The sequence below is a fragment of the Sphaerodactylus townsendi genome, linkage group LG05 (genome assembly GCF_021028975.2).
Source record: "Sphaerodactylus townsendi isolate TG3544 linkage group LG05, MPM_Stown_v2.3, whole genome shotgun sequence".
NCBI lineage: Eukaryota > Metazoa > Chordata > Lepidosauria > Squamata > Sphaerodactylidae > Sphaerodactylus > Sphaerodactylus townsendi.
In genome coordinates, this window is record NC_059429.1 from 26,748,404 (window position 1) to 26,770,318 (window position 21,915).

The 21,915-nt window shown below is 44.8% G+C and overlaps 1 protein-coding gene across 1 annotated transcript in view; it reads left to right on the forward strand.

Moving 5' to 3' along the window:
* PAPPA2 (pappalysin 2) overlaps positions 1–21,915 on the forward strand; it is a 132,350-nt gene that overhangs the window by 34,608 nt on the left and 75,827 nt on the right. Inside the window, exons 3-7 of the mRNA XM_048497826.1 lie at positions 11,579–11,770; positions 15,641–15,934; positions 17,027–17,219; positions 18,113–18,234; positions 20,678–21,170. Coding sequence (XP_048353783.1) covers positions 11,579–11,770; positions 15,641–15,934; positions 17,027–17,219; positions 18,113–18,234; positions 20,678–21,170 — 1,294 coding nt within the window. The remainder of the gene's footprint in view (positions 1–11,578; positions 11,771–15,640; positions 15,935–17,026; positions 17,220–18,112; positions 18,235–20,677; positions 21,171–21,915) is intronic.

The window sequence follows — 21,915 nt, forward strand, 5'->3', positions numbered from 1 at the left end:
TTGCACCTTGACAGCAGGCACCTCCCCAAATTTCCCCAGATTCTCCTTTTAAATCCACCCCCTTCTGCATGGATTTAAAGGGAGAATCTGAGGTCCCCAGTTTAAACATTGAAAGTGATGCTGTTTCAGGGTGGGGGATAATCCACCTCAAAACAGCATCACTTTCAATGTTTAAACTGGGGACCTCAGATTCTCCCTTTAAGGTGGATTTAAAAGGAGAATTTGGGCTCCCTACTTTAAACACCATTGAAAGTGATGCTGTTTGGGGGTGGATTCCAGCATCACAGCAGCCACCCATGGGGTGCACAAAAGTCATATTTTTCACCGGGCTCCATTTATCCTAGCTACGCCTCTGCTCGGAGGGGAGGGCAGAAGGGGCTGCCGGCTGCTGGCTGGAAGCCCAGCCGGTGTGGGGCGGGGTGGACAGGCAGGGGAGTCTGCTATCCCTGGCCTCGGAGAACTGCTTTTATAAGCACTGAGGCCGGGGGCGGGGCCCCCAACCCCCCCCTAAAAAATCTATACCTACGTCCCTGGTTCCAACACTCCCAACTCCAAGGTGTAGAAGCAGCCTGCCCCCACCTTTGCATTTACTATTTTAACTAACTCTTGGACAGCAAGGAACGTAACAACCTTCCCCCTCACATATACACAAACATACTTCTATTCCTTAATTCTCCATCACTGTAGCTGTTTTCAAAAATCTGACTTGGACCCACCAACCATATGTAGCAGGAGGGGGCACCACCCACAATCCTCCTGAAACACACAGTTGCCATTTTGTGTGAAAAGGGCAACATCCATCTTTTTCTATGTACATACAGCTTTTGGAATGCGAGAACACGTGCCCTTCATAAGAACCAAAGCTGAAAAACAGGCATAATCACACAAAATGGTAACTGCACATATTTGCAGATCCCATTACATGCGACGGATGTCCAAAATCAAATGTCTGAAAAAGGTTTTAGGAAGCCAAATGCAGAACCAATAAAAAGAGAGTTCTAGGCAGAGAGCAAAGGATCCAGCAAGCTTCCAGAAACTCCCTCCCTGTTTCTCCATTGCAAGTGCAGCAGCTCTTGGGCTCCTTTTCAGAAACTAACATAGGGAGGCGATGTGTCAGTTTTCTCAGGAGTAAACTGGTTGCAAAAGGAAATGCCTTCTCCACTTGCACCCAAGTTATCCTGGAAACGCTTTTGTGCTTTGACCTCGGACGCTGATCACAGCTCAGTGCGTCTCTTCCCATACTATCTCCTTTCTCACCTTCCCTGTGCCAACACTTTGATCCTTTTTATGAGGAACAGATTGTGTTCGATGTTCATCAGGTGCTTGGATCTCTCAATAATTCCACTATTAAGTGTGATATAATCTCTACCCACCCGCTAATAAAACCAAATTGATAACATCTCCCAGCCCGTCCCTTTTGTTGCAGTCCCAGACTCCTCAAATATAAGTTTCCAACTATCAGGATCCGGGCCAGTACATGGCAGCACAAATGGGCATGAGTCAGAGATCAGGCATGGGTGTGGGAGATCTATCTGGTGGGAAGCGGCTCACGGATCAAGGAAGTGTCACAATCAATAAGCGAAGCAAGAATTTTTAACCAAAGCAAGCAGCGCATAAATCTGGCCAGGAAAGAGCACAGGCAGGGGTGATGGAGTAGGCAAGAAAAGAAGAGCAAAGCTAGATCAGAAGAAGAGAGGAGAGTAGAGCTGGAAAAAAACCAGAGAGCCACTGTTGAGCTAAAATGCCAACAAACCATCCTCCAGATTAGTTCTGACTTGGCAGCTTTTACCCAACCTTTCATAGTCACATCAAGCTTAGTATACTCTGTTCCACAGAAAGATGATAGTAAGGTTGCATATTCCTCCACCACAGAACAAAGCATCCTGGCCCTTCTTTGTTGTAGAATGCTCCGCCTGGGTCCTAGTGCCGACCTAGCCCAGCTCCCCGCATGCCTTTGACAGTTTAAAAGTAAAAATACATTTTGGCATACATGCTCTTTCATCAAAGTATCATGATCAATAATGCACAAAATAATCATTCGGACAAAGGCAGTGCATAAAAATAAATGATAATTCTCATATTCATTTGGGACAATATTCTAATGTGGAAGAATACAATTTTCTCAACTGCTACACCTCCAATGACTGAACAATCATCTTCCTGAGGAACAGAGTATAGTAAAGATTGACATTTCCTCACTATTTCAAAGCATGGTTCTGAGCATAGTAGGGGTTCAAATACACATAATTACAAATGCAGAGCCATTTAATATAATTGCACATAGTGCCTGGGCCCCAGCCCCCAAGACAAAGAGCCACAGAGCAAGAGTCTTTGTGGTCTCGGACGAACAGCCTCACATCTCTGGCGCAAGGTTTAAATGTGTACCTGGAATGAGAATGGTAGAGGGAACCAATGGCTGGGGCAGTGTGATGTAGCGTTCAAGAGTGTCGGACTAGTATTTGGAAGACCCAGGTTCAAATTCCCACTCGTGTCATGGACGCTTGCTGGGTGAGACATTCTTTCAGCCTAACCTACCACAATTAGAGGGTCCTGGTTACATTATTGTTTAGTGCCAGTCATGCTCTAGGGCAGCCATTCTCAACCAGGGTTCCGTGGTATGTCCCAGGGGTACCGCGGCAACACTATCGCCCCCCCTCATTTTTGTGGTGTCTCCCACTCGTGCCAGCAAGGACAAGGTCAGCAGCCTCCACCACCCCCAGTGCTTCCCTTCACCCTGGGAGGAGAAGGTGGGGGTGTGTGGCAAGCAGGGGCAATGGGAGGGGAAGGTGGAGGGTTGCGGCAGGGGTACCGTGAGATATGAAGAGTGAGGTCAAGGGTACCCTGACCTCGAAGAGGTTGGTAAACACTGCTCTAGGGTTATGTCCTGAAGCAAAGAGAACAGGCCTCCTAATGGTAGTAGAAAAGAGACAATACTGGCAGGAGTAACTAGTTGTGCAAAGATGAGAAAGTTTGTCCTTGTTGACATTTCCTTTTTCAACACTACTGTTCCATTGCACAAAAACACTGGAGTCCCTTGCATCTGTTCAGTCTCTCCTGCCTCCCCTGCTGAATTGTGAGAGCCAGGATCCGAACTCTGGCTGGGAATGAATCAAAGTGTTTGCAGCATACCAGGAATTGCAAAAAAAGAAAAGAAAAAGGTTTTATCTGAAGGTGTTCACTGCCAGCCGTGGACTTCAGAGCAAAACATCTGTAGGTTGTGTGTGTGTGCGCGCGTGCATGCACATTTTGTTGATTGGTACAGAAGTAAAGCTTGGCTCAGAATCCCAAAAAAGCACTTTGCAAACCAGTTCCAGCTGTTCGCTCCCTTATTCCCCGAGACAGATGTTTGCACTGCTAGGAGGTCCTTCCCAGCTGTGCACAGTGCATCTGGAATTGCTTCCATCAGGAGAAGCTCCCCAGCCTGGCAGCAAGTGGAAGGACTGTAGTCAGATGGGCCGTTTTGTCCTAATGGGATTAAAAATAATGGTGTGACTTCATCCTGTTCTCTGGGCTGTCACCCTGCTAAGCCAGCTTGTCAGCCTTAATGAAAATCTTGCCACAATCTTTTGCTTTTTGTTGGGAAAACAGGAGCCAAATAAATATAACAAACGTCCCAGAATGCAAATTCCTATTCCCGTACTCCAAAGGTGTAGACAGGATTGCAGTAATGCCTGTGGATGTTTTATTAGGGTGGGGGCTGAACACTTTATCTGTTCTATGATATCTCTTGGTCTTGCAAGACTGGAGAACGTAAAAATGTGACTTCACGGGTAGGCTTTGCTCTTTGTGTTCAGTACCGCTCTACTCTCTCTCCTCCCGCCCCCTCCAAAATGCTTTTTTAACTTTTGAGATCACCTTGGTATAATTGCTAACTGAATAATAGCACAGGAGTCTTACAGGAAGACAAGGGGCAACATGGTGGTCTCATGCTCAGGAGCTGTTTTCTATCAGGCATGAGTCTCGATCCAGACCCCTTGGCAATGAACCTCCTGTTTGTTGTCAAAGCCTCTGTTTTCAGTGTATGGCAGAGAACGAGACTCACTGCTTTCAGAGACTGTCTCTTCAAGCTGATTTTTTTCCATCCCCCAGATAGCAAGATCTACCAAAGATATAGCTCCCTGCTTGTCCTTCCTTTGAAGTGACAAACTATAACAAAACAGTAGAATCCTTCCTGTCTTTCAGAACCATATAAGATTTGTGTTATGGAATTCTCCACCCCCCACCCCGCAGTCTAACAAGTGTGGTAAGACTTTGTACTAAAACTGTGCATTCTAAACTTTCTAAACTTAGCTGCTGAATTGTTAAAAATTAATGTATTTGAAGCCTCCTTATTGGAAGGGTGTACCTCGGTGGTGGGATTCAGCTGGTTCGCACCACTTTGGCAGAATCGGTTGTTAAAATGGTGCTTGTTAAACAACCGGTTGTTAAATTATTTGAATTTCACCACTTGTGTACCCTCCCCCCCGGTCGTCTTCAAGAGTTAAACTGTGTCATAGCTTCACCAAACTTCACCATACCTGGATGGTATCATCAGGTGAGTCTCCTGCTGATACCACCCAGGTTTGGTGAAGTTTGGTCAAGGGGGTCCAAAGCTATGGACTCCCAAAGGGGGTGCCCCCTCCGCCATTGTTTCCAATGGGAGCTAATAGGAGATGGGGACTACACATTTGTGGATCCATAACTTTGGCCCCCCTGAACCAAACTTCACCAAACCTGGGTGGTATCATCAGGACAGTCTCCTAAAGATACTCTGAAATTTTGGTGCTGCTAGCTTAACAATTGCACCCCTGACAGCAGGCACCCCCCAAATTGGGGGATAATACACCCCAAAACAGCATTTAAAACTGGAGACCTCATATTTTCCCTTTAAGGTGGATTTAAAATGAGAATTTGGGCTCCCTAGTTTAAACACCATTGAAAGTGATGCTGTTTGGGTGTGAATTCCAGCATCACAGCGGCTGCCCATTGGGGGGCCCCCAAAACGCATTTTGCACTGGGCTCCATTTTCCCTAGCTACGCCTCTGCTCGGAGGGGAGGGCCGAAGGAACTGCTGGCTGCTGGCTGGGAGCCCAGCCGGTAGGGGGAGGTGCGAGGCGGGGCAGGCGAGTCTGGTGTCCCTGGCCTTGGAGAGCTGCTTTTATAAGCACTGAGGCTGGGGGTGGGGCCTGTGGGGTGGGTAGAGGCATGGCACCACCCCAGGAACCCTCCTCATAAAAAAATCTATACCTATGTCCCTGATTGAAGTTGCTATATTGATGACAGGACCTTGAAGCAAGAACTGAATGAAAACAGGAGTCTGTGCGTGTGTTTTAGTTTCACAGAAGTGGGACACATAGCTGTCCTATGATTACAGTCAAATTTTAATGCTCGAAAATCATGGGGAAATTATTTCCCTTTCAGATTAAAAGAGAGTGCCACAATGGATTTTAAGCCAAGTTGTTTCTCTGTCACATGCAAAACATCCTAATTGAATTAGTGGTGTGGGCAGAGTACGGTTTCCTCACTATTATTTGTGTGTGTGTGTCAGGTAGCTAAGAGTACATAGACACTCTGGAGATGTGAATGGGCAGAAGACAGGATATACAATATGGTAAAGAAATAGCTGATAGAAGCGATAATGCAGATGAGACAGAAATCTTGCCATGTGATGATGTATTCCCATTTCTCAAACAGAAATGCCAAGGAAGCCTAAAGAGAGCTATGGGATGGCAGAAGCTGCCAGTACTTCTTAGTAGATGAGGCTGGAATATCATCTGTAGCAATCCCTGGATAAGTTTGACTTGGCCACCACTATGCAGACACTGACGGTTGTGATGCACTCTATGACAGTCTTTGAAAAATTCTTGGGAACTTCAGTTAGCTGTCTTGTATCTTCCCCTCCCCATTCCTTTTCTGGCGATCTGGACAAAAACTGCCCACACCTTTTCCCTTATATCTTCCCAACAAAAAGGAATGATGGTTCCATTAAAAATAAAATGGAAATAGATAAGTGGTAATAGATCATTACATTGTGATATAGCACAAAAGCAGTTAAATTTTAAAAAGCCTACAAAAAGTCCTGCGATAATGTAGCGAGAAAAGAAAGGTTGGAAAATGGTGCCTACAAGGGACATAGGCTGGAAAAAGAGCATGGATATAAATGGGACCTTTCCAGGGCAGGAAAATAGGATCCAAGATGTCTTTGGCAGTGGAGAACACAGTGGCGCTCTTCTGTAGCATTTCTGGTGTTAAAAATTTTTTTAACTCAAGATCCATTTCCCCAGACCATCTGATTCTTCTGCCTACATAGGACAGCTGTGATCTATAGCAATTGGTTACATGCGTCTGTGTTGTTCTTAGGCTGATTTTTAAACTGAGAGGAAGGTGATCTCCCTCCAAGTAGGGGAACACCTGAAATTCTTGCACATATGGAAGTAAGGAATTGCACACAAGAATGTAATCAATTGTACTGGCTCTGTTACCTGCCATAAAAGTCATTTCACCAGGGTGGTCCTTTTCTGAAGCACCATTCAGTATCTGAAGACCTTTTTTCTGTGCCATCTTGGCCAAGAGGAGGCCGGCGTAATTTGCCTTTTGGTCTTTGAAAATCCGTATGTGTGGGAGCTTATAATTTCCTAACCCCCCATTCTCCAGAAGCGTATGATATTTTGTTGCTAGAAAGGAGTCTAATTCCGGGCCTAAAGCGAGCATTTAAGTCTCCCGCTAGTAAAAATTAAGGCCTCTAGGGCATTCCAATGAAATTCTGTGTTACATATTGGTCCAAAGCATTCCATTTTTTGCTCTTAGCTGGAGCTTCCTTACTGCTGGTGGAGAAGTACACATTTATAATGATGACTCGAGGCTGGCCTCTCTCCATGATACCTGGGAACAGGACATCGCTAATTGAGGTGGAGTCGGCTAAACGGATAGCATTTGGCTTTTAGGGTGGTGGCTATCAGTATACTTCCAAGCCTCCTTTCAGTCTCCCCGGACCCTACTCACCTGGTGTTGCTCCTAGATTGCATAGCTCTGAGAGTAGCCACATCAAGTTCAAGAGGGTTGAGCCATCCATGCGTTTCTTGTAAAATAATGATGTCACTTGAAAATCATGTTTGAAGGAGTGGAACATGCGATCATAGGATGTGATGCATCTCATCCCACCCTGCTACGTTCCATGGGGAAATATAAAGTTTGATGTATCCGTTCCTCAAGTGGTTTTGCATGTCTCTGCTGTAGTCATTTAGTTGATAATTCATTTCTTGGTTTGGCTGTAGAGGTGTATTGTGTTGCTAGTTTCATCTTGAATTAATTCTATTTTTTCTTTCATGCGTTTCTGCTTGCACAGATATCTGTTCTTGGCTGGTATCACTCCATGTTAGTCAAATTCTAGTAGGCCTGTCTTGTCCGGTGAAGATACAACCATTGTTTTTTGGTTGTTTTCCTTTTTGGGTTTTCTTTTCCCTCATAGTCCCGATCCAGTTCCCTTTATTGTTTTCATCAATATATCTTAAGCGCTTTTTGATTTTATATTTCCATATTCTATCTCCATTATTTCCCTGCTTCCATGATTTCCCTTTGCTCCTTTTCCCTTGTCATCAAATTTCTAGAGGGCAGGAGGATCAAGCTCCATTTCCACATCTGATTTCCTCCTTTTGACCTTGAGTTGTATGGTGTCCCCCCTCTTGGCGTGTGAGAATTTCCTTCCCTCTGCTTTCACTTTGTTTTGTGATTTTGTGCCCTAGAGGTGGGGAAAAGATTAGTAAAGTTTTGTTCTTCTTCTACATTATAGCAATGGTTCTTTCTGTTCCTCCATACATTCCAATCGTGAATTGTTGACTCCTTCTGTACTCAGGTGTATTAGTAGATTTTTCATCCTCTTCTCTTTTTTTGTGTTCTTTTGGTACTTGCTTCCTGCATAGTGTTAATTCTTGTTTTAGGGTCTCCATTCTTTTTATGATATCCTCCTGTTCTGCAGTTGGTAATGCCAGATAGGATATTTTAAAATTGTTTTCCAGCATCTGAAAATTATCATCCATTTCTGCCATTGATGTCTCTGGTTCAGTGTTATTACAGTCCTTTCTTGCTTTATTTATACTGTTGAATTTTGCCATGGGCTTAGCCATTATGCCGGCCCTAGATATCAATGGCCATGTGAGCGCATTATTAAATATACGTCTTGGGAAGATCCTTTTCCTTTCTAACTGGTTGCACATTTTCATTAAGGTTGAGGGAATATAATCAGAATAAAAAGTCAAAATTATTCTTTTCCATTGGCTGTAATTTTGGAGAGTTTCTACCGCCTTTAAATCTAGATGTTTAATTTTTCCTCTTAATAGCTCTCTCAGATGATTTCTGGCCTGCTGTTTATCATTCCAGGGCACTGATAAGCCTCTGTATTTGCCGATCTCCAAGCAGCTTGAACCTTGTTTGGAACTAGGATTAGCAATTGTGAGGGTTTTTTCTATCTCATTAAAAGTTAATCTCCTTGCCTTGATGACATTTTTACTTGCTGGTTTTGGAATTGTCTGTTCATTTCTTGGAAGTTTCCTTATGAGTTTTGCTCTTAAGGATCTCATATCTATTTTATAATTTATAGTTTGTATTTCTCTGAATATTTTTCTACTACTGTGTCTCAGCTGTGAGAAGTAGCAACTTGACGATACTCATCATGTTCATTTACTGCTGGGAGGTTGTTCATGGTGTTTCCTCTCCCCATTATTTTGGATTTTTTTGTTCGTTTTACTTTTATCCATTCCCAAGCTTGCCCCACAAATTGTGAGGCTGGTAAGGGTGTTTTTCACTTCCTCCTCCTACCTCCTCGATTTGTAGGGCTCTGTAACGGTTTATTGTCTCTATTTGTGCAGGATAGAATTCATCAATTCTTAACTGCTTGGCTTTAAATGCATTGTGGTCCTCGTTATCTCTCCTGCGTTTTTTACAGCTCATAGTAATTGCTTCAGCGTCTATGTTTCAGAGTCTTAATTTGTTTCTTTAGTTGTTACAAGAAATTAGAGACAGTTCACTCTGGTTAACGCATTTAAGTATTATTAAAATTTGCTTATCTGAGGTATGAGACGCGGAGTGTAGAAAACAAGCTGCTACTCCCAGTCAAACCGGAACCGGAACCTCTACTATAGATCATTAATAGATCATTATATTGTGATATAGCACAAAAGCAGTTAAATTTTAAAAAGCCTACAAAAAGTCCTGCGATAATGTAGCGAGAAAAGAAAGGTTGGAAAATGGTGCCTACAAGGGACATAGGCTGGAAAAAGAGCATGGATATAAATGGGACCTTTCCAGGGCAGGAAAATATACACCATTCCTTCCAGATGATGTGCTAACATGCTTGGACTGCATTACACTGTGCATGGCAACCATTTGTCTCTCCCGGATTGTCTTGTCAACACAGAAATATTGCTATGATAGCCCAGTATCCAGCTCCCTGTGGATGCAGCCCGAATATCACAGAGGGGGTGGGCCTGAGGAATAACTGAGTTGCTGAGGAAGAGACAGCGTCTAATGTTGGTTCTGATGCTTGTTTATGACAGATGAAAATACCAGTGGAAACACTAGCAAAAGAAGGAGCCCCAGGGAATTATCCGTTCCAGACTTATTTTGGTCTCTGTAATGTGTTGCTTGATCCTGTTGGGTAAGGTTCATGACTGTTAGTTTGCAGTTGCTATTCCACTGTTGAGGGAACTAGTCTGTCCCTGTCCCACCCCCCCACCCCCACCCCCCAAATCCATTTGTAGCTTCTTTTTATGTCATTGGATCAGTAGGAATTTGCTTGTGGTGACTAAATGAAAGAATGATTTATAATGAATGGTTGGAGGGGTGGGGTTGAGAGAGAGAATGCACTTTTACTGGTGTCAAGGGACCCACAGGCGGCAGTGAGAAAAAATGTATCCTCTAAAGAAGTGGCGGGAATATCAGTGTAAACTTGACTGACTTCAGCTTGTGGAATTTGGATGGTTTCAAAGCTTTGGAGAGGGGTTTTTATTTTCCTGAGATACACAGAGACATAGGTCAAGAGCCCAAGTTTATTTTTAAGACTTGTGTCTCCTGAATAGCTCTGGAGTGTTGAATGAGTTTCTGCCTAATGTTTTCTGCTTCTGGGAAATGAGTTTTGCTGTACTTGAAGAGTGCCTCCTCACTTCATTCGCTATCTAGGACTAACTCTTGGGTGCATTTTCATCTTAAGAAGATGGTGGTGTCCAGTGATGCCTTCCTTGTGTCAGTGGGACTATCACAGGTATAATCTGCATAGGTGAAATTTTTATGGACCTCAGGGAAATTGTATAGTGTTTGCATTCAGATGATCAAACCATGGCTTGAGTTCTGAAATATGATTAATATAAGCCATGGTTTAATATGATGTAGGACATTGATCCCTGAAATAGTGCCCAGGGACGCCATGGACCCTACTGATGTGTTTCCTAGAGTCCCCTTGCCCAAATCAAACAGATTATCCTGCTTTTCATCCATGTACGCAGAGCAGAGGGTGTTTCAGAACAACAGAATAAGACTTGTGTCTACATGGAGTCCCATTCAGAAAGGACATCCTTCTTTGTAGGAGGAAGCTTGGCTTGGAACCACCCAGTTTTTTGTGATTGGCTCGTTTTAATTGACTTCCATTTTAATTGGCTTCAGCTCCCGAAGGCAGCATTTTGTGGTGATGCCTATTCAGTGTTCTTAAAGTTCCAAAACCGGCTAGAGGTTCAACGTGGCCAGCGACCCAAATTGAACTGTAGGGGTGTGTGTGCTTGCAGAGAAGGCGGAGATGGAAGCAGGATGGAACTGTAAAATTTATACTCCTGGAAGCTGAACACAACTTAGCATGGCAACCCAGCTTATTTTCTGAGATCAGCCCTAGTTTCTGAGATACTTTTAATAATAGAAATACCAGGGATGAAACCTGGGAACCTCCTGCAGTGGATAATATTTGCTCTCCCCTGCAGCCTGTGAGCTTGAGTGCCGACAGCTGATTGCAGGAAGTGACCACAGCTTTATCAGCACAAACTACATCTTGAGAATCAGGTTACTGATGACTGAGATTTCTTTGATAGGTTTAGATCATGTTTTTCATAACATTCAACATGCTCTGGTTGTCAGTACAAGAGAAGATACTACAATGAAGACTAACCTGTCTTAGGAATGCAACTACACATGATATGCCTCTTGGAGGGCATTATATTACTTCATATGTTCCACCAGCAGCTCAAGGCAGCCAGCTTGTTCAGCCCTGCCTGGGATAGAGCCTCCCTGTTGGTTTGTCTTCCAGCCAGCCAAACAGAAGTTCACCTGAAGAGCTGCCACCTGCTACCCACAGGAAGAAGTGAGAGTCCTTCCCCACCCACCCCATTGGAAACACCTGCAGGGGGTGGGGTTCTATGTTTATTGATGCTATGTTTATTGATGTTTTTTTGCTTGATGTTATGATTACTGATGTTTGGTTTTATTCTGTTGTTCACCGCCCTGAGCCCTTCAGGGGAAGGTGCTATACAAATCGAATAATACAATACAATTAAGATTGTAAGCATAAAAGTATGTGAAGTGCACTTTTTCAAGGCACTTTAAGAATGTCAGATTTGTTCACTTTCATTGATGTTTATCTCTCTTTTCTCTCCCGCGCCACTCTGCAGGGCATACATGAGTGTGAAGGAGCTCAAGGAAGTCCTACAACTGAACAGCACTCACTTCCTCAATGTCTATTTTGCCAACTCTGTTCGGGAGGAGCTGGCGGGCGCTGCCACCTGGCCCTGGGACAAGGATGCCCTCAGCCACCTGGGTATGTCTGGGTGTTCCGAGAAATGGGCTTGCATGCAATTCAGCTGGCTTATCTGTGATAAAGAAACTTTCAACTGAGTCTGCAAATAGGTTTAGTATTTTCCTGAATATACATACAAGCCCAACACTAATGATGGGAAATAATTCTTTCGCTTAAGAGGTATCAGCTATATTCTGATTGCTGTACCTGCTGTCTTCGCTGTCTCTTTCTCATAGCAGGAGAGTTTAATTTGTTTCAAGGCTCTACCTGCAATCTATGCCAGGGCTGAGTTCTGAGTAATTGTTCTCTGAATATGTGGAAAGTGCTTGCCAGGTAGCCTTGCCCTCTGTTGTGGGCTTTGTACTCCTTAGTGCTGTGTGGAGACTAACTCTGATTCTTAAGTGGTGAGGAAAAGGCATACTCAGAGGCACACTCAAAGCTGTGGCCCTGGTGTTAACCCTTTTTTGTAAAAATGCCAGTTCCCACTCATGAATTTTGAAAATCTGTGTGCAACCTTCTTCTAGGATTCTCTCTGCTAGAAGCTCAGGCAGAGTTCAGTGGAGGCCACAGAGTTTCCATTGGGCAGTGACCATCAACATTCTTGGTCCATCTTCCCAAGCTTCTGGCTGGAGTCTGTGGAAGACAGTTTGGTCCCCGATGCAGAAATCCAAATGGGAGCATTTATTCCCACTAATTCACATGGGTCACAAATTATTAGAATGGGAGGGGGGGATTCCCTATGACCACTTTTGCAAAATGCCACCCAGTTTGTATCCCTATTTATTTACTCACTCACTCACTCACTCACTCACTCACTCACTCACTCACTCACTCACTCACTCACTCACTCACTCACTCACTCACTCACTCACTCACTCACTCACTCACTCACTCACTCACTCACTCACTCACTCACTCACTCACTCATTCAATTATGCTGCCTTTCCACCCAAATAGTGCTCCCAGCGCAGAGAACCTGAAAAAGTTTGAACATGAAAACAGTGTTGAGAATAGTATATCAAACAGTTCAATAAAAACATCTAAGCAGATAAAACATGCAACACCAAAGCCAGGGAGGAGGTCCGGGAACTGTTATTGGGGGTATGCCAAATGAAACAAACAAGTCTTCACTTGCTGGTGGAAAACAATGATAAAGGAAGACAGATGAATCCCTTTGGGGAGGGAGTTCCAAAATATTGACACCAAGACTGAGAAAACCCTTTCTTGGATGGGCACATGTCTAACTTCAGATCTTAGCATGTCCTGTATTGATTACCTTTACTTTTACTGCTAGATGGTACTGACTTTACCTTGTCATCTCTGTTACTTTATGTGGCAAACTATGTTTCTTGCTCTCCAGTCTAGAGAAAAGAGTGACACATGAGTATATAGAAACTGACTGTTTCTGCCATAGGGTATAGTTGCATACCAACAAAATCCTGCAGCACTCTCTCTTTGCCTTCTCAGCCAAGTCTGTGGTCTTGCTTGAAGGCAAGGTGGATGCACTTTCTCTCAACCTGTCTCTCATTCCCCGTCATTGCAAGGTATCTTTCTTAAATTTCAGGTGTCCTTGCTTAGTAAAATTTGGTTGTGACATTAAAAAATTATATAAGAGTTCAGAATGACTGCTACTGTCTTGTATCCCACTGCATTCCAAAGATTTAAAGGCAGACATTTCTTCCAATTTTCCCTTCCACTGCAGAATCCCATTATACAGTTCCTGAAAAACAGTCAGGCCCCTTCTGCACACGCAAAATAATGCGTTTTCAAACCACTTTCACAACTGCTTGCAGGTGGATTTTGCCATTCCGCACAGCTTCAAAGAGCATTGAAAGCAGTTTGAAAGTGCATTATTCTGCATGTGCGGAATGAGCCTCAGTGGGCTGCAACAGAAGGGGGCATTGGTGGGAATCACTACCTCCTTTTAAGAAACTTAAAGGCCCTTAATTTTTCTTAACGTTGTTGTTGGATGCAGACCATTGCTTTTGCCAACTGTCAGGAATGAACTGATCCAAAAGTTCAGAGGCACCAACCCATCTTGCGAGGCAAACCTTTTGCTTAAGTGCCTGTAACCTGCTGGGCTTTTGAGAAGGTCTGAATTGTTATTAGGTAAATTCCCTGTTCCTGAGGTGATGCCAAATAATTGGCCTTTGGGCGCTTAGGATGATTAGCTGACTCAGATTTTGTTTTGAAAGCCAAGGCCTTTGTGAATGCATGCCACACCGCAAATGTTCCTATATGACATGAAAGTAATGGCCTTTGTAAGGTCACTTATGGATGAAAGATTTGGGTCAAAAGCTAATTCATGTCAAGTCCATAAGTAGAAAACAGTGGTAAGCCTGAGGGTCCAGAATGATTTGGGAATTGGAATAGTGTGAGGTAGCTGGATATTTTCCTTCATGAGACATTTCTGAATCCATTTGGTTCCACTTTTCTGAGGATTCTGGTTTGGTGTCTGTAGCCCATTTGGCCCTGAGGAATCTGTTGAAACTTTCACAAGGGATCCTTTTTCTCCTCAGAGGAAATTTTGTGTGTTCACTTGGTTTGAAAACAAACTGGCAGTTGTCAGTCTTCAAGAGAGGGGATCGGGCACGACGTCACGGTATCCTTTTTCAACTCTCGCTTCCTTGCTCATATTTTCTCCAGCAGACGGGGTTTCATATTTCTACTTGAAAGTGGGAAGACCTACCATTTGCAGCTAGTGGTTGACACAGTGGGATTACTGCTGGGCTCGAGCATCCCATTAACTTAGCTATTAGCAAGTTTTTCTTTCTTCACTCACTTCCATTCCTTTCCTTTCCTTTCAGCAAGAGAGCCTCCTGCCTCAGACTGGGGTTTGGCTGGGAAATCTGTCTCAGTTTTCTTTGCTTTTTTGTTTTTTGACTTTTGTTTTTAAGGGCATTTCCATTCAGTGAATCAAACTCTCATGCATGCCATGTTGTCACATAAAAGGAGCATATTTTCCTTGAAAATATAGGTGGCCTGGTCATTTTATCAATCCAAAAGTACTTGCTTAGATGAAGTCAAATATCTTATATTCTAATAGCCAAGGTTAGCCTCATCTGCAGACATCCAACTCTGTGAATCAGGGCTACACTGACTGTAAACAGACGGTTCTCCAAACTTGGGAAAATCTAACAATTAAAAAAATACATGGGGGGGATTTGATAATACCCTGCCCTCCACAGCCTAAGCTGGGGTCAGGGTGGCTAACGTACATGGTTATAATCACATTTAAAACAATAAATTGCAATTCCAGTTAAAAACATTTAGCATAAAAATTACCCTGATGGCGATTTAAACCAAGCAGCATTGCCCACGTAATAAAACTTAAAGAAGAGGGTGCAAACCGAGCCAATATAGTTCTATACATTCCATATGGTTTCAATTATATTTCAATTATTTGTTCAGTGAAACATCTCAGTTTTGCACACTCCACAAAACTTCTTAATATCTTCCAGTGTTCTGATGTTTGCTGGAATTTCGTACCACCATGTAGGTGCCAGGACTGAAAAGGCTTTGGCTCTGGTGGAAGCCAACCATATTTCCTTGGGTCCAGGGATCACTAGAAGATTGCTGTAGGAGGACCAAAGAGTCCTCTGAGGGCAATGTGGGGAGATATGGTCCTGAAGGTATGATGGCCCCAGACCGCTCAAGGTCTTAAAGACTACTTGTGAACCTTCCTTTAATGCACTGATTCAGCATCCAAAGTTGCTTGGACAAGAAGGACTGTGGAGTGGTGAGTACTGAAATGAAGCCTCTTCACAACAGCAGATCTGATGTTCAAATCTGAAATGTCTCTTTATGGATGATACCATTTAATTAGCATAAGATACTAGACCCCTTTGTCTCTATGCCTATCTCTGACAACGACTGCAATTTCGATTCCAGGAGGAGTGGTCCTTAATCCAACATACTATGGTATGCCAGGTCATACGAATACGATGATCCATGAAGTAGGGCATGTCTTGGGACTCTACCACGTCTTTAAAGGGGTGAACGAAAGGGAATCTTGCGATGACCCATGTAGGGAGACAACACCATCTATGGAGACTGGAGACCTTTGTGCAGATACGGCTCCTACGCCCAAAAGCAAACTCTGTCGAGACCCGGATCCTACCAACGACACCTGTGGCCAGACCCACTTCTCTGGAACTCCGTTCAACAATTACATGAGCTACACAGGTAATGAATGGGGAAGACAAACCCTTGCCCGACCTAGTTCAACAAAAGGTATAGAACATGTTGAAGGTATCTGCTTTTATGTTTATGAAACTGAGTTTCTGCCACTCATGATTTCACTGGTACATAGTGAGACAGTCTGATCAATGAAAAGGTGAACATCTGAGTTTCACATGTATTTCATTTACAAATTGCTTGAGTTGTTGACTTAAGTTATTTCTTATTCTAAGGGGTTAAATCAGGGGTTCCCCAAAATGGTCCCTTCGGTGCCATGGTACCTGCTAACATCTTTTCTGGTGCCTGCCAAGTGTTTTTAGGAAATAGATAGGGTTTTTGCCCAGCAAACTTCTGATTGACTATTGGAGGATTGGAGGCTTATAAAAGGCCCACCTTACCCTGCTATTCTAACGTGGTATACGAGGTTTTGCAAGAGTGGAGGGGCTGTCTAGCATGCTCCTTTATGCTTCCTTCAGCTTTCCTAAGGGCCTTTTGTGGATCTAGAAGGCCACTTCCTCACTTGTGCGCCATTCTCCTGTGAGGATTGGAGCAGCAAGGTGGAGGCCTGGTTCTCTCTAAGGTGATCCACTTATGTCTGAGGTGTACCCTTTCAGGACTGATACAGACAGTTGCATAATTATAATGGGGACATCCGGGGACAAATGCCGTGGGCACCCCCCAGTGAGTCGTGGGGGGCCCAGGGAAAATCCCCCCATCTGGTAAGTGGGTGAGGTAAGGGTACATATGTACCATGGGGCGCGTGTGTGTGTGTGCACGTAGCTACCATGGGGTAGGGGGGGTCCCGGGAGGGGTTGTGTAACTACCACGGGGCGTGGGGGCGCCATGTTGCCCAACTACGCCTCTGGATACAGGGACTGCATCAAAGTCCTCTTTGATGTGCATAAATTTTAGCGGGGAACTCAACAGTGGAGAACAAAGGACTGTGGTTCAGTACATGTAATAGAAACCTTTCAGTTCCTGTGGTTCACCATTGTGCTCATTTCTAGCAGTGATGTAAGAATCCTCCCAGATTTGGATACGACCCTGTTCTTGAGTTGTTTCACAAATTGTCTTTTTCTCTCCCCCTCCCTGTCACAGATGATGACTGCACAGACAGTTTCACCCCAAACCAAGTGGCTCGAATGCATTGCTATCTGGATTTGGTGTATCAGCAGTGGAGTCTGGGCAGAAAACCCACCCCTATTCCCATGCCGCCGATTGTCACTGGACAGAGCCAGGACTCCCTCACCATACACTGGTCTCCCCCCATTAGCGGGGCGCTTTATGAAAGGTAAGGAGAAGTCATTTAAGTTTGTGTGGATGTGGTGTGGGGAGAGGAAGGGATATCTCTGAACTGTGTGCTACCTTATCCCCAACCTGCCTTTGTAATGCAGGTGCTTGTATGAAAAGGCATGGCTCATCTATTACGCCTAATTAGATCCTAAAAACAAAGTTAACCAGTGGCTAAATGCCCATTGGAAAAGGATAGTTTTTATACAGTCATTCTAGAGGGCAGAAGTTCTGGCCTTGGTAGCCAGGGCTATCCTGATCTCATCAGACCTTGGAAGCTAAGCAGGGTTGGCCTTGGTTAGTATTTGGATGGGAGACTGCCAAGGAATACCAGGGTTGCTATGCAGGCAATGGCAAACTACCTCTAAACTGTTCTTGCCTCAGAAGCCCTAAGCGGGAACCTCCACACACAAGTCAGCTGCGATTTGACAGCAAAAAAGAAAGAAAGATAAAAGCAATGAAGTTGAATAGCCTTCCCTTGGTAGAGAGATCCTTAGTTCATTGCTGCCGTCAATTGCTCTATCTCTGATTATGTGTGGGATTATATGTGTCTGTTAGTAGAGTCCCTTGACAGTTGGCATCCCACAACTCAGTTGCTCAATGCAGTTAGACAGGAGGAAGCCACAGCTTTCATTGAGGAAAAGCAGAAGGGAAGGGAAGTAGTTGTTTTGAATGACTGGTTTTTATTTTAATATTGATCCTGTATTGTGCTTTTTGTGATTTCACGGTATTACTTTTTACTTGGAAGCTGCCTCAAACAAGATTCAGGAGAGGCACCTTATATATGCTGTAAAATTTAATGAATGACATCCCCACCAAAGCATTGACACAGACAAAAGTAAATATTGTAGAAAACTGTGAGCAGAGTATTCCCCCCCCCCCCTTCTCTTTTAGGGAATCAGGAAATCTTTGCGGAGACTGTGCCGAAGATGGAACGTTTAGCCAGTATGTACATGAGGCCTCCTCTCCTCGGATTTGCGATTCCTCTGGCTACTGGACTCCAGAGGAAGCAGTAGGTAAAGTTCCCTGTCCTTTCTCCCACAACACGGGTAAACATGTCCCATCAATGGGAGAGTGCTTGTAGATTTCATTTTCCTTTTTAAAAGGAAGGCATTTCATACTGCACAGGAGACAGAAGCCCCTTTTGGCTTCCACGCACAGGCACAAGAAGAGTTTACAGGTCATCATTATTACGTGGCAATCTCGCTATAGGAAAAAGAAATTCTTGTAGCCCTTTGGTAATTATTAGCAGCTACTGGGGCATTTCCCATCTGGTGACAATATTAATGAAGAACGCCTTGGAGGCAGAGAGGTGAGGAAGGAATATAAGGTGACTGCTAAAAATAAATACATGCTTTTCTGTGATGCCACTGAATTAAATAATGGTGATGGTGATGACAACAATAACAGTTTTGGGGTGTTCCAATCTATGGCCCTTTCCGCACGAGCGGAATAGAGCGCCCTAGGGACGGCAAAAACGCCATCCCTGGGGAAGTGTTCGCACAGGAGGCGCTGCTGCTTTGCTGCAGCACCGTCCTGTCAACCCTGGATCAGTGTGAAGCCTGTGCTTTAAACCTCACTCATCAAGCAAGGTTTTTTAAAAGCACCGTCTTCCTACCAGCGCGGTGTGAACCGCACCGCTGGGAAGACAATGTTTTCCCCCTTCCCTCCACTCACCATCCTGTCCAGCGTTGCTCTGTAGGGCTGGGGAACATGCCCACGCTGCCCTCCGACCTCCAGGGGTTGGAGACAGCATGGGCGTATCCCTCCAGCCCTCCAGAGCAGCGCTGGACGGGATGGTGAGTGGAGGGGGCCGATGGAGAGGTGGCTCCGTTCAGAGCCACCTCTCCGTCTGGGGAGAAAGTCAGGGCTGCTCGCATGCTGCTGTGCGAGCAGTCCTTGAGCCTCCACCGGCACAATTCATGCTGGTTGAGGGGCATTTCCGTGTGTGTGTGTGGAAACAGCCCATGTGTATTTTCCTGGTCCCTTTTACATCCTTGCAACGTACCTACGTTGATGTTATACACACATAAACATATTGAAGAGATTAGTGTTAGGTTGGGGTGGTGGGAGGAATGAAACACAGGGGCTTTTGTCTAAAGACCCCAACAATGCACTCCTGTTCAGTAGGGGCATGGCTCAGTGGTACATCATCTGCTTCGTATGCAGAAGGTCCCAGGTTCAATACTTGGCATCTGCAGCCTGAGTAGACAACACTGACCTTGGTGGACGAAGGTCTGCAGCTTCATGTGTATTCATGGGTGTGTACAGAGACATTCTAATGAAATGCCATTAATGTCATAGGGTTGTCCTGTTAGTGAGCTCCTGACTCAGGTGATATTTGGACCTGTTATTTGCTTCCTCACACCCTTAGACAAGTATGTGCTCCCAAATCCTTATCTGCAAAGACAATATGAATGGTGGGTTGGGGGTTGATTCAACCATGGGGTAGAATTAGTATCTTACATGCTGTTTGGGATCTAAAAGTAAATGCATGCCTAGTACACACACATCTTGATGATGTAGCATCCTTTCGTAATGAACAGGTACAGTTATTTGCTAGTGCTGACATGCATGTTCTCTGACTGGTGATTTCCTATCTTGAGCATTAGCGCAAACCGTTGCAAACAGTGGCTGGAAATAATAGTAGGACTGTTGGCATCAGAGTTGAAGCAAGGGAAAACTGCACTTAGGGCACGTGTGTGCCCTGCACCCCTGCCCTGGAACGCCCCCTCCGCCCCTCAACAGCCCGGCCACGCCTCCGCCGCTGCTCTGCCCGGGGCATCGACACTCCCTGCCCCGTGGGCGCTACGCCACTGGTTATCACCAGTTTGCATCAATCTTTTCCACATAGGTTGTCTCTGGTGCTGCTTCAGCCACCATTACCTTTCATCCTAAAGCGATCCCAGCCAATTACAGCGATGCCACAGACCGAGAAGTCAATACGATTTGGGTGTGCGGTGTTATTTCTGAAAGGAGATTTAAGCCAATTAGAGTGAGAGGCTACGGGTTCACAGCCAATTCTGGCTGTTGGGTGATCCTTCTATGAATCTAATAGTTTCTCATTTGGGGTTCTGGGTTGGGAAATTCCTGGAGATTTGATGAAAGAGCCTGGGGAGCTTTTTGGGGGAGGGGTGGGGTCTCAGTGAGAATGCAGTAATTTTCTACGGCTTCCATTTTTCCATGAAGTTGTCATTTCTCTTGGGGAACTGATCTCTGTAGTTTGGGAATCAGTTACAATTCCGAGAGAACTCCCAAGTCCCATGGGAGGTTGGTAGCTATTCCCAGCCCTTTTGTTGCCATAATTTCCAAAAAGTCGTAGAAAGGGGCCCTCCTTTTCCACCCTGACGAAGCTTTGTGTAGAGTCTGTCCCCTTCCTTCTGTTTTGAATCTGCATGGATCCTTCTGAGTATCCCTGCTTATCAAAAAAAGGATTATTTGGTTCCATTGCCTCTGCAGGGCCTCCAGATGTGGATCAGCCCTGTGAACTCAGCTTGCAGGCCTGGAGCCCTGAGTTCAATCTCTTCAACATGAGCATGACCACCCCTTGCCCTCAGCCACTTGGCTGCATTTTGGAGCTGCGTTTCCTGCATCCCGTCTACCCAGACTCTCTAATGGTGTGGACCACCTACTTCTCTACGGACTCCCCTAGGGCACTATCGGACATAGAGATCCTGACAGAGCAGGGGGACTCCGTACACCTGGGACCCATGGACGTATTCTGTGACATCCCTCTCACAATCAAACTCAGTCTGAACAAGAAGGTGTCTGGAGTAAAGATCTACACTTTCGATGATCATATGCAGATTGATGCTGCCCTCCTGATTTCCACACCCCAGAGCCTGCTTTGCTCCAACTGCAAACCGGTGAGGTACAGAGTTCTCCGGGATCCACCATTTCGGGATGGATCCCCAGCGATGGTGATGCAGCCAGGCCGAAAGTTTATCGACACGTGAGTGAAGGGAGTTGGTATTGGGAGGAGTTCTGGAATCATGGTTGGAAGGGGTTGCTGGGCTTATGGTTGTCCCCTTAAGGCACAGGTGTCAAACTCTCCCAAAATCTCTAGTAATTTCCCAACCCAGAGAAGGCAAGCCCTAACCCACAGCATCCTTAAGGCATAGGTGTCAAACTTGTGGCCCTCCAGATGTTGTGGACTACAGTTCCCATCATCCCCTGCCAGCATGATGCTGGCAGGGGGTGATGGGAACTGTAGTCCATAACATCTGGAAGGCCACGAGTGTTAAATTTAGGAACATTAGTTCTTAAAAGATGGCTTTCTTGTGACTAGAGTGCTTTCACACAATACAATCACAAATAAATCCAAAACCCACTAACTAGCCAATAACCTAAAAACAATATAACACAATACAAACCTAACTCAGTAACTAATACTAAATCCTATATACTAAACTAAGCTAATTCCATCTTTAAGCTAGCACTAAGCAATTTACTACCCCACTACCACATAAGACAATATAACAACTGAAGGGAACAGTCTGACCACCCATCCTATACCAGCTACTCAGTCCTATCCCCCCCCCCCCACTTTACAACTTGATCTTAAAAATTTAAACAGAATTCCAGCATACAGAGACTGGAAGGGAGTAGCAGTTGGAGGGCATCAGGGAAGCAGGGTCATATTTTATTTAAGGCACGATAATTGCACAGTTCTCCTGGATACTTCTGGGTCTAATTGA